Here is a 16,048-nt window from a genome sequence, read left to right as displayed (position 1 = left end):
TTTATGAATATAAATTACAAATAGAATGTATGGTCGAGATATACATACCTCCAGACTAACACTGAAACCAGCTTTTGAAAAGTATTGTAATACAAAGGTATTTCTCTTTGAAAATTGAATTGATTTGGAGTTTAAGAATCATATATCTTTTACCAGACACATTTTGTTTTAACTTGAAATTCATATTACAGTGAAGCTATTGATATACTAGCACAGTTTGTCTTTAAGTAACATAAAATGACACCCACTGGCACTTAGTTTGTTGTAAACCCATGTCCTAAAAAAGGCAGGGTCAAGTGGATTTTTACACATGCAGATTTACTGTAAGTTTATATACAGTGACAAACATATAACAAGTCTTTGTTGGTGTTAAAACCGCATTGTAATAACACAATACAAAATGAAGTGACTTCTTGCTTCATTTGTTTAAACTAGGTCTCATTCCTCAGTTAAACCTAATTCTGGCATGTCTATTAAGTATTCAAATTCAACCATATGTATTTTTTTTTTCTATAGTTGTTTATTGAAGGAAACCAATTCTTTGAACAGTATGAAGTTACATACCAAACTCTGAAACAGACAGCTGAAGTATATATAAAATCTGATGGCTCAGGTAAGAGTTTGCATATTTCTCCCTGAAATTTCATTAATTATAATTTATTGTAAGCTCATTCATATCAGTTAATCATCATGGCTGGCTGTAAGAAACAATAGGCCTTAAGCCTCTCTGGCAGTATTTAATACAGACAGCAAAGATAAATTGTTGCCTGTGGTCAATAGGCTTAAATTTGCCTGTCAGTGAGCAATTGGCAGCCCTTCAAGTAAGTAGGAATTACAATTTAGAAGCAGTTAGCCAGAGCTCTTCTTTAAAGTTGGATTTGCTTTAAATAGATTTAAAAATATACATTTTGAGATGCTAATCCCTGTAATGTACTCCCTGGAACTCTTCTTCAAAGTGGCAATCAACCAACTGGCAGCAGAAATAGTAAAGGTGTGGTGGGCTCAGTTTCAATAATTATCCAACTGAGCATCAAGCTCTGTATGCTTCAATTGACTTTGCCAGTTTCCAAAGTGTTGTGTTTAGGAAGTTTGTGAGATAGACACAGGAACAGAATATACCTGTCATATACTTCATATGAATTTACAAACATATTGATTTCCGAATAACCGTGTGGATTTATTGTCACAGTAAATGTTAACAGAATTGCATTTTGACCAATTGATATTCTAATCCTGTCAGATGTAAACGTCTATTTTAAAACCTAAGGACAAGTAAAGCAAAAATATTTTTTAAATCTGTAAACAAGACTGTATACATTACAAACAAAATCACTGTACAATACTGTGGCGGAGTGTCCCGCCCGTTTGTTTTTCTGGTCCAGCATTCCTGGAGGTGTTGTTTATCCCACTTCTTACACCATATGTGACCTAGCTGTCGTTGAGTGGCGTGTGGGTGGTGACCTCACGGACCAGAAACAGAAACCAAACAGTTAATGGTGGTGGTGAAACTGCACCGCTACGACGCTCAGTGATTTATTAAATAATAAACAAACAAGATTTAAACAAAACAAAACACTACAAACAAAAGGGCATGTTGGCCAAACAAATAAACAAATAAGTATCGTGCTGGTGAAAACCAGCACGCTTAGCAGTTGTTTCTATCTCTCTCCACAAAACCCGTCTCGCCTCTGACACTTTCCGCCTTGCGCAGATAGCTGCCAGCTTTTATATTCTGGCTGAGGAGTTAACTAGCTGTTAATTAATTATTACCCCTCAGCCATAGTCTGCACGAGTTTAGTAAGGATGTGTGACTGTCAGCTAGTTAAATAATCAGTAGCTGATCAGTCATGCATCCTCATGAGGTTTTTAAAATAAAAAACAATGACAAATACGAAGGGGCGGGACACTCCGCCACAAATACACGTTCCATTTTTTAAGTATGTGTTGTCAACTGGCCAAACTGAAAAGACTGTTGGAATATTATTTACAACATGGTGCACGGTTTATTATCTATTTATTATTTATAGTGCAGTAGTACCATTTTAAAAAAAATGCGTCCGCTGCAGTCTCACACAAGCCCAGCAGCCAGCTCCAAGTAGCGACATTGTTGCTTGGTTCTCCGACCGTGCTGTGGTCCACAGACAACTTCTCCATCTCCCTACTTGCTGGAATAATGCAGGCAGACATGTCGGGTTAAAACCAAAACAGAAATCGCTGTCGTCCCTGTTTCGTCTCGTCTCCCCAAGCACCAGCCCCCTCCTGATCAAACACAGTTCCCTTTTCTGATCCAAACCATGCCCCGTCAATCCTCCATGACCAATCGCTAGGCGATTATCTCTATGGAAAAACACTGGCTTTGACGGACGCTCAACTCGAAACACCTGGGTGATTGCCCTTCCCAAGATGGCCACCACAAGCCCACTGTACTTAAGGTATGCTCCGTCTTGATGTGGACCTGTGGGTTAATGGCTCTAGCGTCACCACCTGTCGAGGGGCCAGACTTTACCCCACCTTTTTACCTTCACCCTGCCACATACCTAGATTACCCTTTTCTTTTTATTTGATCAAAATACAGAAGGATTCAAAAGGTACAGTTGTAATCCTTGGTAAAGTATTGTATATGGGAATAAAATGACAAAGTACTGGAAAGCACATACATTATGCCTAGCAATACAATGCAATATACTGCTTTCAACAATGAGGCCTTTGTAACTGTATGGAAACCAACCTCCTTATGTCAGATTTGAATTGATAAAATATCACATACTATGTGCTTCAGTGTATAAATATATAACAATCACAAGTTTATTACACCAGGTCATCCTCACGTGTGATAAACGGTGTTTTAACACAAATTGAACTATGCAGTTTATTTTTATAGAAAGACGTAAAGAAACTCCATCCTTAAATGTTTTTGTTTGTAGCCAACTTTGATCAAATTGTTCTGTATTTACTTATTGTTTTGAATTGTGAACATGTGAGTAAATGGTTGTTTTAAAGGCTGGCAGTTGAACCAAAATTATGATACAAAACCTCTATCTCATGTTCGCATAGCCTAACCGTTTAATAAAACGTATTGTGTTCCTCCAAAAAATGATCACTAAAGAAATTAAGCTGTAGACAATATACTGTCGTTCCTACATGTATTCAGATACGTGATTATAATTTTTATTTTAAACTCCATATCTTTTTGCAGCTGAAGAGGCGGAAGGCTTGAGCAAGTTCTTGAATGACACAGCGGCACAGTGGAGGAACTTGTCTGTAGAGGTTCGGAGTGTGCGCAGCATGCTGGAAGAGGTGATCTCTAACTGGGACAAGTACAGCAGCACAGTAGCCGGCTTACAGGCCTGGCTGGAGGATGCAGAGAAAAAGCTGAACCAGCCTGAGAATGCCAAGCGGGTGAGAGGATACCTGCTTTATTAACCGTGTCTTCTTAAAAACATATTTTTTGTTGGATTTTTTCTAATAATTTATGTATATACAGTTGTAGTCAAAAGTTTACATACCCCAATGGAAATTTATAATTTCTAGAAATTTCTTGAAAACAAATAATTATAGGAAAAATCTTTTGTAGCAAAAGGTTTGCTTTTGTGGATGAGGAAAAAAAATAAATGTCTACAATTATTTATTTCAGCAATTTTTTTGCAAAACTCAGAAAATGCTAATGCAAAAGTATTCATAACCTGACAAGGAAAATGAAATTAATAGCTAGTTGAGTCACCTTTAGCAATAATAACCTCTTTTAAACGATTAGGATATTTGCCAATGAGCTTTTGGCATGATTCTTTAGTGATTTTTGACCATTCGTCAACGCAAGATTGTTCCAGTTCATTCAAATTCCGAGGACTTCTCTTGTGCACAGCCTTCTTCAACTCATACCAAAGATTCTCAATCAGATTTAAATCGGGACTTTGACTAGGCAATTCCAGAACCTTGATTTTTATTATTCTTTAACCATTCTGAAGTAGATTTTGATGTGTGCTTTGGATCGTTGTTGTGTTGGAATGTCTAGTTGCGCTTTAAGCCAAGTTTTGTAGCGGAGGGTTTCAGCTTGGCCAATATCTTTTGGTATGCTATGGAATCCATTTTACCATGTATTGGAACAAAATTTCCTGTGCCATTAGAGAAAAAAACAGCCCCACAGAAGGATATTACCACATCCATGCTTGACCGTAGGTATGGTGTTCTTTTCTTTGTACACTTCACCAGACTTTCTCCAAATGTAACGACTATCAGCGTGACCAAATAGCTCGATTTTTGTTTCATCACTCCACAAAACCTTTGACCAGAACTCAGAATTCAAATGCCGTTTTGCAAACTTTAAGCGATTGTCCTTGTGGTGTTTTCCTAAAAGTGGCTTTTTCCTTGGCCTGTGACCATTGAGACCTTCACCATGCAATACTCAACCTATGGTTGAAATGGAAACCCGAGTCCCACTTGCAGCAAATTCACTTTGAATATATTTTTCAGTCAATCTCGGATTGTTTTTAACCTTCCTCACAATTCTTCTACTTGTTATTGGTGAAAGAACCTTATTTCTTCCAGACCGAGGGACCGTTGTGACAGTACCATGAGTCTTTATAATAGAAACAGTAGTTGAAATTGGGATACTCAAATGCTTGAAAATCTTCTTGTATCCTTCTCCAGCTTTATGACAATAAATCATTTTCTGCCTAAGGTCTTCAGATAGCTCTTTATTTTTCCCATATTGACTTATTGGTAATGACAGCAATCATCCTACGCCTAAGAATGTTCACCTAGCACCTTGTAGACAATACTATCATAGCATCAAAGAGTATGAATTTTTCAAACAAATTGCTGAAATACATAATTGTAGACATCTATTTCTTGTAACTTTTTTTTCCTCATCCACAAAAGCAAAATTTTACAAAAGATTTTTCATAAAATTCTTTGTTTGAGAAATTTCTAAAAATGATCAATTTCCATTGGGGTATGTAAACTTTTGACTACATCTTTCTCTCTCTCTCTCTTTCTCTCTCTCATTTATTTATTTATTTATTTATTTATTTATTTATTGATTGATTGATTTATGTATTTTTAAAGGGCTTTTTCAGAAATTTACCCCACTGGATCATGCAGCACACAGCTATGAACGACGCAGGGAATTTTCTAATTGAAACCTGTGATGAAACTGTTTCCCGGGATCTTAAGCAGCAACTGCTGTTACTTAATGGAAGATGGAGGGAGCTATTTGTGAAAGTGAAACAAGTAAGATTTATATGTCCTATTAATGATACAGATATAACCTTTATCATGGTTTATTTTTAATTATTAATTGAACAGAAGTAATCAACACACCTATAACACAGTGTTGTGCACTGCACACTATATAACCCAAATATTCTGTAATGTGAAATTCTATATAACATGATTGTGGCACTTATTTATTTGTAATAATGAACAATGTGGAAAATGACTGTTAAATTGAAAGTGTATGATAAACTAGGAATGAGGGTTGTTCCGAAAACTTGTTTCATGCTGTTCTAGTTTACACATCAATTCTATCATTCCTCTAACTGCAGTATGCAAGAGCTGACGAAGTGGACAAAATAAGGAACGACTATCAGGATGGAATTTCTGTTTTGAAATCCTTTGTGGATACAGCAAACAAAAAAATGACAGAAACCCTGGATGTGTCCTTTTTAAATGTCAGGACCTTTGTGCAGGATGTAGAGGTATGTACAGTACAGTATGACTGAGGAGAACATGTGATGTCATTCAGTGAGGCATAGGCAAAGTGCAGTTTAGGGCTATCAGTACATTACCATGATCTACATATAAACATGTCAGTTGGATGGACAGACAGCGCCTATTATTCTGATACAATGGGCAGCATTGTGGAGTAGTGGTTAGGGCTCTGGCCTCTTGACCGGAGGGTCGTGGGTTCAGTCCCCGGTTGGGGAGACTGCTGCTGTACCTTTGAGCAAGGTACTTTACCTAGATTGCTCCAGTAAAAACCCAACTGTATAAATGGGTAATTGTATGTAAAAAAAAATAATGTGATATCTTGTAACAATTGTAAGTCGCCCTGGATAAGGGCGTCTGCTAAGAAATAAATAATAATAATAAATAAGAATACAATCAATAACTTGTACTGAAGAACATCAATGCAGACAGACAACCCCCATATATCTCCAGATTATATGATACATTCTTTAACCTGTGCTATAAAAGGTCCTTAGCTAGTTTAATCCCAATTGAACAAGTGGTTCTCTGCAAAAGATATAGGGCAAACAAAATTGTGATATGCAGTACAGACTGTAAATACAGACACCAGGACATAAAAACAGAAATGCGGGTCTCTTCTGTTCAATTAATGTGAATTATAGGCAGTTGGCTTTTTCCTTGTTTGCCACAGGATATCAAGCAGAAGGTTCCAGCAATGGAAGCTCAGTACAAGACTGTCACCAGGAATGCTCAGCTCCTTAACAAGGACACCCCTCAAGAGGAGGCCAGCGAGATGCTTGCTACTATGACAGGAATTAAGGAGCAGCTGAGCAAGGTATCGGAATGAGACACATTTTTGCTTGGTTAAACACCAGGGAGCTATTTCTTGTACTTTACAAACTTGTCATAGAATTGTGCCCCAGCACCACCTAGTGGCAGAAAGGCGATTGTTCATTTGTGTTTGGCCATTGTGTAAATATAAAACATGCAATCAATGCTATACTCAGAAGAGAATCATGGAGGAGCTTAATTGAATTACAATGGAGAGTCAGTTTATTGCCCCTTAAGACAAACCGTGCTATTCAGACGCGTGTATATGTGTAATGTTACGGTTCATGTGTAAAATCGGTAAATCTATAGATTAACCAGTAAATGTGTAGATTTACCAGCTCAGTGGTCAATCTATAAAATAACCGGTATATGTGTAGAGTAACCAGCTCAGTGGTCAATCTAAGGAGATGGTAGTTAATGCTACCGTAGTTAATGCTACAGTATTTGACGTGAATTCAGAAATAAAGTAACGTCAGGGAGCTGGAAAAAAAAAAAAAGATTTATGTAAGATCTGTTGCTTACTTGGGTAAATTAACTAATTTGTTATTTATTTTTCTTGAAACTCCAGCCTTAGGATTTTTTTCATATTATTTGATTAATATTTCTAAATTTCACTGCATCCTTTCTTGCATTGGGGTATGTAAACTTTTGACTACAACTGTACAGTATCTATTTTTCTCTTCTGAGAAACGTATGTAGCTTTAGTTATTATATAGCAGCAACTTAACATTAGAAAATAATATTTATTATTCCAATGGATGAGAGAGTTGTGTTTCTTTTAATGACAGATAAGAGAGAGATACCTGCCATTGCTGCGTGATTCTCAGTCACTGCTCTCCCCACTGGAGGAAACAGAGAAACAGATCACCATTTTCTATGAGTCTCTGGAGAAGGCCAGCCGCATCACAGCAGGTAGAGACACCGAGGCTCAAGTACCTGGGGACTTCAAGCAGCAGTGTCAGGTGAGGACCAGGGATGTTACATACATGGATCGTCACTGAATAATACTGAATCAGACACAGAGCAGTGGGTGTTGACACTCCGCACAGGCATACAGATAACACAGGCCTCGACGCTAGGGCACCAACAATGGTAATCATAGCGCCGGATTTAATAAATAAAGAAAACAAAACAAAACAAAGGCGAGTGCTAGCCTCACGAAAAGAGACGCCCCGCTCCAGGAACCTACTACACTACGAAACCTCTCTATACTTGTTTGGGATCAAGTCCTCTAAACTGACCTAGTGAAGTCCCTGCATCCTCCTGGCAACTCCAGCCTCTTTCTGTCAGCCTCGGCTGCGCAATGCCTTCACGAGCACAGTCTTGGAGTGGAAGGGTTTCGTGTAGTAGTTCTCTCCATGGAGTGGATGCTCTCCTCCTCAATGTAAACACAACAAGCTTTCACTCAGCACCTGTCTGTATGGCTGTGGCCGTGCAGTAGCCTGGAACGTTGGTGCTGCTGCCTTCTTAAACAGGCGTAAGCGCCTCAGGCACGCCCCCCAGCCAATCAGGACCTCCCAATCAGCTCAGCTCTGGGCAAGCCTTCCGTTTTACCAAAGCAGCAGCGCAGCTGAACCAGCGACAGGGTCCTCTCTGTCACAGAGGTACTTCCCTCTGGGCTATTGGGTTTGCTTGTCTAATTATCCTCAGTTTAAAATTACTACTTTATAATTTGCTAATAGTGACTAATATTTGTTGATTTCCCTATTTTTAAAAAGGTTTTACTAGGATATTACTCAATGAGAATAAATTACCATTTAAAGGGAGGTCCCACAAATCTATGTGACCAAATCATGTATTTATATCTTATTGTCCTGCAGTATATGTTAGTAATATAAAACTATTCTATGAATGAAGGAAGCTGATATACCTACAAGAGTCCTGTTGTTTCTTAACAAATGGTACCCATAGGAACCGGTGCATTTCCTGTTTATCCCGCTCAAACATTACAGAGTCAGTAGTGTCAGGTGTCATTTTAATTGCTTGTACTGATGTTTGCAATCAGAGTTTCTGGCACTAAACAGTCTTCTTCATTCTTTTCAAATCATGTGGCCCCAAAGCCAGGTAAAAACATATTTAGAGACAATTATAATAATTAAATATTGGAGCAGCAGAACTGAGAAGCATTAAAACAAGAACATTGAAGCTACTTACTGTACTCATTAAGGTTTTAAAGACACTAAAGAGACTCACATACACAATTTCATAACCTTGGTACACTTAGGTATGTATTGTAATGATTAAAATATGGTTGTATTTGCAGCTACCACTGTTCAGAAGACAAAAAAAAAACAAAAAAACATCTTATGCATGTTTTTCTATGCAAGCTAAAAAGTAATACACCTTTTTTCAGGAATTACTTGTTTGCCAAGAAAACTGCAAGAAATCCTTAGCTGTGATTGGGAAGAACAGCCAGTCTATTCAGCGCGTGCTCTCCAGCAGCAAGACTCTGCAGCATTTTGATCGCTCTATGCTTCAGAAGAGGACTGCTGACTTACAGGCCACCTTACAGGTGAGCACCTACTGTGTAATCGTACAAACAGGCATTTATATGTGGGTGGTGATAAGCGTATGTTTCTTTAATGCAATAGCGCTTTATTGTTTTACAGCATAATGCATATTCGTATTTCCAAGTCCTTTCAGCAAACAGTGGTCTTTCTTTGTTCCACAGTACATCTCAACTGCCTCGTGGGCTCACAACAAGATGATTTACAACCCTGAGATGCGCATGTATAGTACACGTGCATGCAAACACACATATTAAACATAGTGACAATTCTAAACACGTGCTGAGCACAAAATGTCCACCTGCACAGCAAACCCAGCAATATTGTTTTTGCCTTGAATAGGCTGCAATAAACATTTCCTCCCCTGTAAAACTGTTCACAAAGCAGAAGAACCCTCTGAACACAATCATGAATTTTCATTCTCCACATTAGGCACAGTTTCAGACACAGAAATATCAGGGTTACATAGCTCCGAATTTACAATTTCGTCATCATCAGACCACATACTTTCTTTTTCATTCCCTTCATCCACCCCCTGCACCTTATCTTTTACAATCCACAATTGGTCTATATGTTTCTTTACCAATTTCCCTGCTACGACCATCTATGTTACTGGACCCCAGACCTTTTCTACTCTTCCCTTTACTCATTTCCTCCCTCCTCCCCTGTAATCTTTTACCAGTACGCTTTGTTTGGGGAGCAGAGTTCTAAGAGACAAGCGAGTCATAGTGCCCTGTAACTCCGCCTGTTTTTTTTCTGTCTGCGCTCCATATATTGCAATATGTCCGGTCTCAGAAGTGAAAACCGAATGCAAAGCTGTCTTTTTAAAAACAACTCAGACAGGGTTTTCCATGTAGTCAGCTGCGGTGTAGATCTGTAAAAAGGTTTATCACTTTTCTCAAAAGCTCTTTTAAATGTTTGTACCAACCTTTCTGCAGCTCCGTTTGAGGCACGAGGACCATTATCTGACACTGTTTCTTCAAGGGGACAATACGCAGCACACATGTTTCTCAGAACTTCTGTTGTTTTGGCCAAAGTGGCATTCTGTGTCTGCACAACTTTGGGCCATCTAGAGTACCGGTATGCATCGACAATTATGAGAAACATATTTTTCTCTTTTTCCACAAAGTCGATGTGCAGCCTTTGCCATGGTTTGCTTGCCCACTTCCAAGTGTGGCACGGTGCAACAGCTGGGGAGTTTCTATTATTTTGGCACGTTTCACATTTACTGCATTCGGCTTCGATAGCAGCATCTAATTTTGACCACCAAAATAAACTTTGAGCTAACATTTTCATCTTTACTATACCTTGATGGTGTTCGTGCAACTCAGTCAACATTTGAGATTGTAAACACTTGGGAATTATTGCTCTAACCCCACAATACACACCCATTCTCTGTTTTCCTGTCGGCATATGGCTTAAATTGATCCCCATCAATATTATTTGGCCAGCCCATCAGGGTGTAGTATTTAACCTTACATAACAATGGGTCTTTTTCTGTTTCAGTAGCTACCTCTTTAGCTGTAACAGCCTAACTCAATATACTGAGCTAGGCTGTGGAGGGTTATCTAGATAAAGCGTCAGCATGTGCATTATCCTCTGAGCTTTTGTATCGGATTTCATAGTGGTATGCAGCTAAAATCAATAAAAATATATAATAATGAAGTGTATAATAGAAAGATCCTTATTGAAAGAAGCTGCTAGAGTGGTCTCGGTTGTGAGCTGATCTTTACTGTGTAGGTTACTGCGTATCCATTTTTGTTTCTGTTTCTCCTTTACATCAGAGCATGATAAAGGAGGCTGGTGAATGGAGGAAGCATATCGAAGCTAACAGCAGTCTGATGAAGAGGTTTGAGGAGTCCAGGATAGAACTCGAGAAGGTTTTGAACATAGCTCAGACATCCTTGAAAGAAAAAGGAAATGCAGAAGAACTGCTAAAGAAACATACTGTAAGGAAAACCAATATATATGCCCTTTGTTTGAATGAATATTTAGTTTTTTCTTGCTTCAACTAAAAATCCACCATTAGAGGTTTGCCCCATTTGTTTGTGAAAGACTTGAGGTTGATATTAAGCAATAACTAGAAGATGAATCATATTGTAGCGTGCACGGGGAAGGCAGCAGCAGGGCTGGCAGGTGACGTAGTCACACTCTGGGACATAAGCCCGATATATGCTCCTTGGAAAGGAGCCGGCTCTTTTGTACAGCGCACCCCCTCCCGCCTGTGTGTGGATTGCCTCGCCCTGTCTAATGCGCCTGCCTGCATTAACCGAGATCGCTACAATATGTATGAGATTAGCAGCTGGTTTCACAGACCCTGATTAACACTAATGTTGGACTACCTAATGTTACTTTAGGAAGTTCAAAATAGTGCTAGTGTGGGTCTGTGAAACCAGACAGATTCTGGATGGATAAATCATAAATTGGGAGGTTTAGGTTTTATACTAGCGATCTGCCAAGTACTGTACACTCAATGTGCCATGTAGTAGCCTTTCAGTGCTTGGACATGGATTTTTAATAAGTCACTTATGTACTACTACTGTGCTCCATCATATTTGCTTTGAACATCTGTTAGTAGTATACTCCAGTGGTACTTGCACCTGCCTGTCGATGTCTGTTATGGAAACCAGAGTCACAGCTTGCTACTCAAAAGGTAACTGAGTAAGCACACATATTGCTTGAGGACACTGCAGGAAAAAGTGAAGTGAATGCAGGCACTTAAAGTAACCAAGGAAACAGGGAAGTTTAACTAAAGTAAAATAACCTACATAACCAAATCTAGTCTTAGTATTGCAAAATGTTAAATTAAGGATTACATCTGGGTAGACCTTTTTGTGAGGCATGATAATACAGTAAAATACACCTTTACCTTAGTTGTCTGACTTCAATTCCTGATTTCGTCTTTGCAGGAGTTCTTCAGCCGGTTAGATCAGAGGGTCCTGAATACATTTTTGAAGGCCTGTGATGAGCTGACTGATATTCTGCCTGAACAGGAACAGCAGAGCCTGCAGGAAACAGTCAGGAAACTACACAAACAATGGAAGGTCAGTCCAGTCAAGGGTACATTTAACCTATTAGCTGCGTTAATAAAAATCATATTTGCCTTCCATTCCTTTGGCCACTAGTGACCGTACATATTTAGAATTGAATACATAAAGCGAATAAATATCAGTCATTTCACTTTTGTGCCTTGATATAATGAAAATGTCCTTAACCGGATGTGCTGCATGGTTGCAATTATCAAGGTATATTTTTTGAATTTTGAAGTATATTCTGGTGCAACGTCAGGAACAGAATTTTGTGGGATTCCTTGATAATTTCAGACCAGCTCTAGTAACAGTTCATGATTTTTTTTTTTTTTTCTCGGACTACAGGACCTCCAGACTGAAACCCCTTACCACTTGCTGCATCTGAAGATTGAAGTTGAGGAGACCAGACTGCAGGGCACCCTGGAGGAGTGCAGAGCGGAACTAGCTCGAGAGAACAAGGCTCTCCCTGCTGTTGGCAGTGAGCAGGTCATCAAAGAGCACAGGGTGAGCGCTGGCACTGTAGACCCTTCAAGGAATTTTATTCAAGGCCTCTTATTTATTCTTAAAGAGCAAGTTGCTTTAAATTATATTTTAATAGTTCTTTCACTTTCCTTACCCTTTCAACAACTTCTTCAATCGTTTGAGTTCCATTGCTGAAATATGTGCAGTAGCATTATTAGAATTAAGAAATGGAAGAGAAATAAGAAGCTCGACTGGAAAAAGGAGCTTGGAGTTCAAAACGCTCCCAGGTCATATGAAAAAAAATATATATAAAACTCAAATAACATAAAAAGTTTAGGAAAAGCAAAAACAAAAATGGGTAAAATGTCATTTGAAGATACATGTTTTCTTTATGGTTCCTGATTTCCCCCTTGGTGTATGGTAGAGAAATTTCCACATAAATGTCAAGTGGATGATGCTGCTCATTAAATGTGTGTACCCACTTTGAATCCTCTTTGAATTAATCAGCTAGCAAACCTGATCTTGTTGTGTGCAGGCTTTCTTTGGGGGCAGGAGGCCGCAGCAGCTTTGTGAGAAGAGGCTCCAGCTGACCGATGAACTCTGTCAGAAACTCCCGGAGAAGGACCCGGCCTACAAGACTCTGGAGAGGTGCAGGAAAGCTTTGACAGATGTGAAGTCCCAGATTGACAGCACCCACCAGAAACTGCGACAGCATCCAGACAAGTGGAAAGAGTTTAACACAAGGTAAGTGAACCATGTTCAATTTATATTTTAAGTCTTTCAAAGTGTTTGTGTAACACAGATACTAATAGAGACCCTCTCCACTCTGCTAACATTGAACAGGACAGGGTACGTTGCAGTACATTATTCCAGTAGTGGTGGCTGTGCTAAAATAATTTTTGTTGTTGTTTATGCAGATTCTCTGAGCTTGCAGCTTGGCTTTCAGCAAAGGAAAGTCAACTAAGGCTGTTGAAAAATAGAGCCAATGATCCCAGCAAGTACGGACAAGTCAAATCTACAATAGAGGTGAATACAGTTACCCATCTGTTTAATTTCCTGGATCTGATTTCGCTGTTGCTTAGCATCTTTGTTTCTTGACTGATTTGTTTTAATTAGTACCGTGCCTAATCTGTGGTTGACACACTTTCAGTATCTACGCTAGACCTTCTCCAGCTCATGTGGTTGTTAACAAAATTCATTACTCTTTCTCTATGCAATATTCTTGTTCAATTACTGTAAAAATTGTTTTATAGGTCGCACCGGCATAAAAGTTGCTCCCCCCCTTTTTGAGACTTCAAGTTTAGTAATAGTTAAAATAGCTTTTTTTACAATAGATTTTTTCCCTACATGCACAACACCAATAAATAAAGTGTTTTTCGTTTTTAGTTAAACTGCTAGAAACTATTCAGTTTTTCAAAATTTCTAAATAATTGGTTCAAGTAAATTTAAATGTCAAAATACATAAAATATAGATATTGTAGCGATCCATGCATTTGTGTTTATGTACTGTATTCTCTGTCAGTTTGCATGCTGTGTGCCATTGCTCGTTTACCTTGTGTGTGTGTGTGTGCATTGGCTTTTACAAATTTGTTGTATTGATTCAAATTTAAAAGAAAATTATTAAACAGTGCTGCTTGCATCAATTAAAAAACCAAAAAAACAATAAACTAAACAGTGCACCATCTAATAACCAGTAAACAAAACATCTTTGTGCTGCATACGGTGCAGTAGAATTTCATTACATTTCCAGCTGTACAAATACATTCATTTTGTTTTGTTAATCAGAACTATATACATGCTTTACAAGTGTACCACTGCGTTGCACTGACATGTAGAACATGTTATGTATTAGTCATTCTAAGTACTCCGTTCAAACAGTGTTTTCTACATCAGGCCATAAACACGTTTTTGCTCTATCAGCTTGTTTTTCTTTCACCATATTTAAGTTTGTCTTTGTTTCGTCTCCAGCCAAGTACTGTTTTTTTTAGCACTGCGATGCATTTCGGGAAATTCGACAACACGCAATTTCAAACCTGTTGTGTAGCATTTTCGTTTTTTGTCTGACGGTCCTACTATATCCAGTGTAACCGAGCCTGTGTCTCTCGGGTTTGTTGCGCACGAGTTATTTGACCCAACACAACAATTCTTCTTTTTCAGCGTGTACTTGCACACTTTTATTCACACAATAAAATAAACAAACAAAACAAAACCGGGAGTGCTAAACTAAACTTTTTTTTTCTTTCTGTTTAATCCCAACTTAACACTAGACTGCTAAGTTGTTTCCCAGTCACACAATCCAATACAGGTCTCTTTTGCTGATCCCAACCACACAGGTCTCCTCACGGCTGTACGCAGCCTTCACCACAGCAGCCCTCACTACAGGGTTTCCCCTGCCTTTATGCAGGGCCCCATTAAAACAAATTGGAGCCAGGTGCTTCGCCTGACTCCTCCCCCTATTCCTGCCACACCAACTCAAACTTGATAAATTTACTCTGCTTTCTAACCAATAGCTGTTTGCTACGGATCCCAGGAGTGGGTTTAGTCAGAATGTTGACAAATCAATGGCTTGGGAGGGTGGGAATAAGGAAATTCATAGAGATTGACAGCTAGTGTTAACAGAGGCTTGGTTTACGTGCACATGAAAATCGACTCTACAGTCATGACCGTGTGACGTTGTCATGCGAATACATCGTGAAACAGCAAAAGGACGTTCTTTTAGCAGCGTGACTTTAAGGGCAGGGTCAGTCGCTTTCTCACGATAAAAATAACTGTAAAAACCCATGTAAACAGGAGCAGGAATCGTGCTTGTGGCTCACAAGGTTTCAGCAGTCAAGACCCTGTTCTTCTGACTTAATCTCACCTAATCTCCATCAGAAAGGCCTTACAAAACATACACCCACCCCCCCCCAACACACAGACAAACACACATAAAATGTAGTTTCAAGATGAAATCACTCCTACTGATATTTTCCCTGGTGCATTCTTGTACAAAACGAAGGAATTGAGGGCTGCCAGGTCCAGTAGAGATAACAACAGGCTTGCACATATAAAAAAAATAGAACATTGTAGGTTATATTCAAAATAAAAACATGTATTGTAAAAAGCGGTTCTAGTGTTAATGAAATTTCACTTTTATATGTTCCACAAACACACACACAAATATAAATTCTAAGTAGTAAGACTTGTTTCTGAGTGTGTGTGTTGGAAAGGTAACCAGACAAATAAGTAGCTAATGTGCGGAGTAATTCAGAATGTGTGTGACAACACGTGAATTCATTTCTCTTGTTAAATGTTTTTATCTTCATGGCAACACATGAAGCTCTCCTCACGAAATTCAGAGTCGTTCTTTTCCTACTTAGTAAGCAGACACTGACATTTAAATATCCCCTCCCCTAAATGGCTATGATTTGAGTAATCTGCGTTGGTACGGCCAATTTCTTTTTTCCTAAATCATAACTGCATAGCAACGCATTTCCTGAAAAGTATGGCAAAAACGTTGTGAGGAAAACTGTCATGACTTGTGCATGTAAA

General features: G+C 38.7%; 1 protein-coding gene across 9 annotated transcripts in view; it reads left to right on the top strand.

Moving 5' to 3' along the window:
• Positions 1-16,048, top strand: part of LOC117402844 (nesprin-1-like) — a 194,828-nt gene that overhangs the window by 52,889 nt on the left and 125,891 nt on the right. For all 9 annotated transcript variants that reach the window (XM_059024130.1, XM_059024134.1, XM_059024133.1 and 6 more), the window contains 12 exons: positions 517-613; positions 3,197-3,399; positions 5,065-5,229; positions 5,544-5,696; positions 6,380-6,523; positions 7,308-7,481; positions 8,873-9,031; positions 10,811-10,975; positions 11,936-12,070; positions 12,401-12,559; positions 13,053-13,261; positions 13,435-13,543. In XM_059024130.1, the coding sequence (XP_058880113.1) occupies positions 517-613; positions 3,197-3,399; positions 5,065-5,229; positions 5,544-5,696; positions 6,380-6,523; positions 7,308-7,481; positions 8,873-9,031; positions 10,811-10,975; positions 11,936-12,070; positions 12,401-12,559; positions 13,053-13,261; positions 13,435-13,543 (1,872 nt within the window). The remainder of the gene's footprint in view (positions 1-516; positions 614-3,196; positions 3,400-5,064; positions 5,230-5,543; positions 5,697-6,379; positions 6,524-7,307; positions 7,482-8,872; positions 9,032-10,810; positions 10,976-11,935; positions 12,071-12,400; positions 12,560-13,052; positions 13,262-13,434; positions 13,544-16,048) is intronic.

Source organism: Acipenser ruthenus, chromosome 5 (assembly GCF_902713425.1).
Source record: "Acipenser ruthenus chromosome 5, fAciRut3.2 maternal haplotype, whole genome shotgun sequence".
In the NCBI taxonomy this organism is placed as follows: Eukaryota; Metazoa; Chordata; class Actinopteri; order Acipenseriformes; family Acipenseridae; genus Acipenser; species Acipenser ruthenus.
The sequence above is the reverse complement of the archived record's forward strand: the minus strand, read 5'-3'. Positions and strand labels throughout refer to the sequence as shown.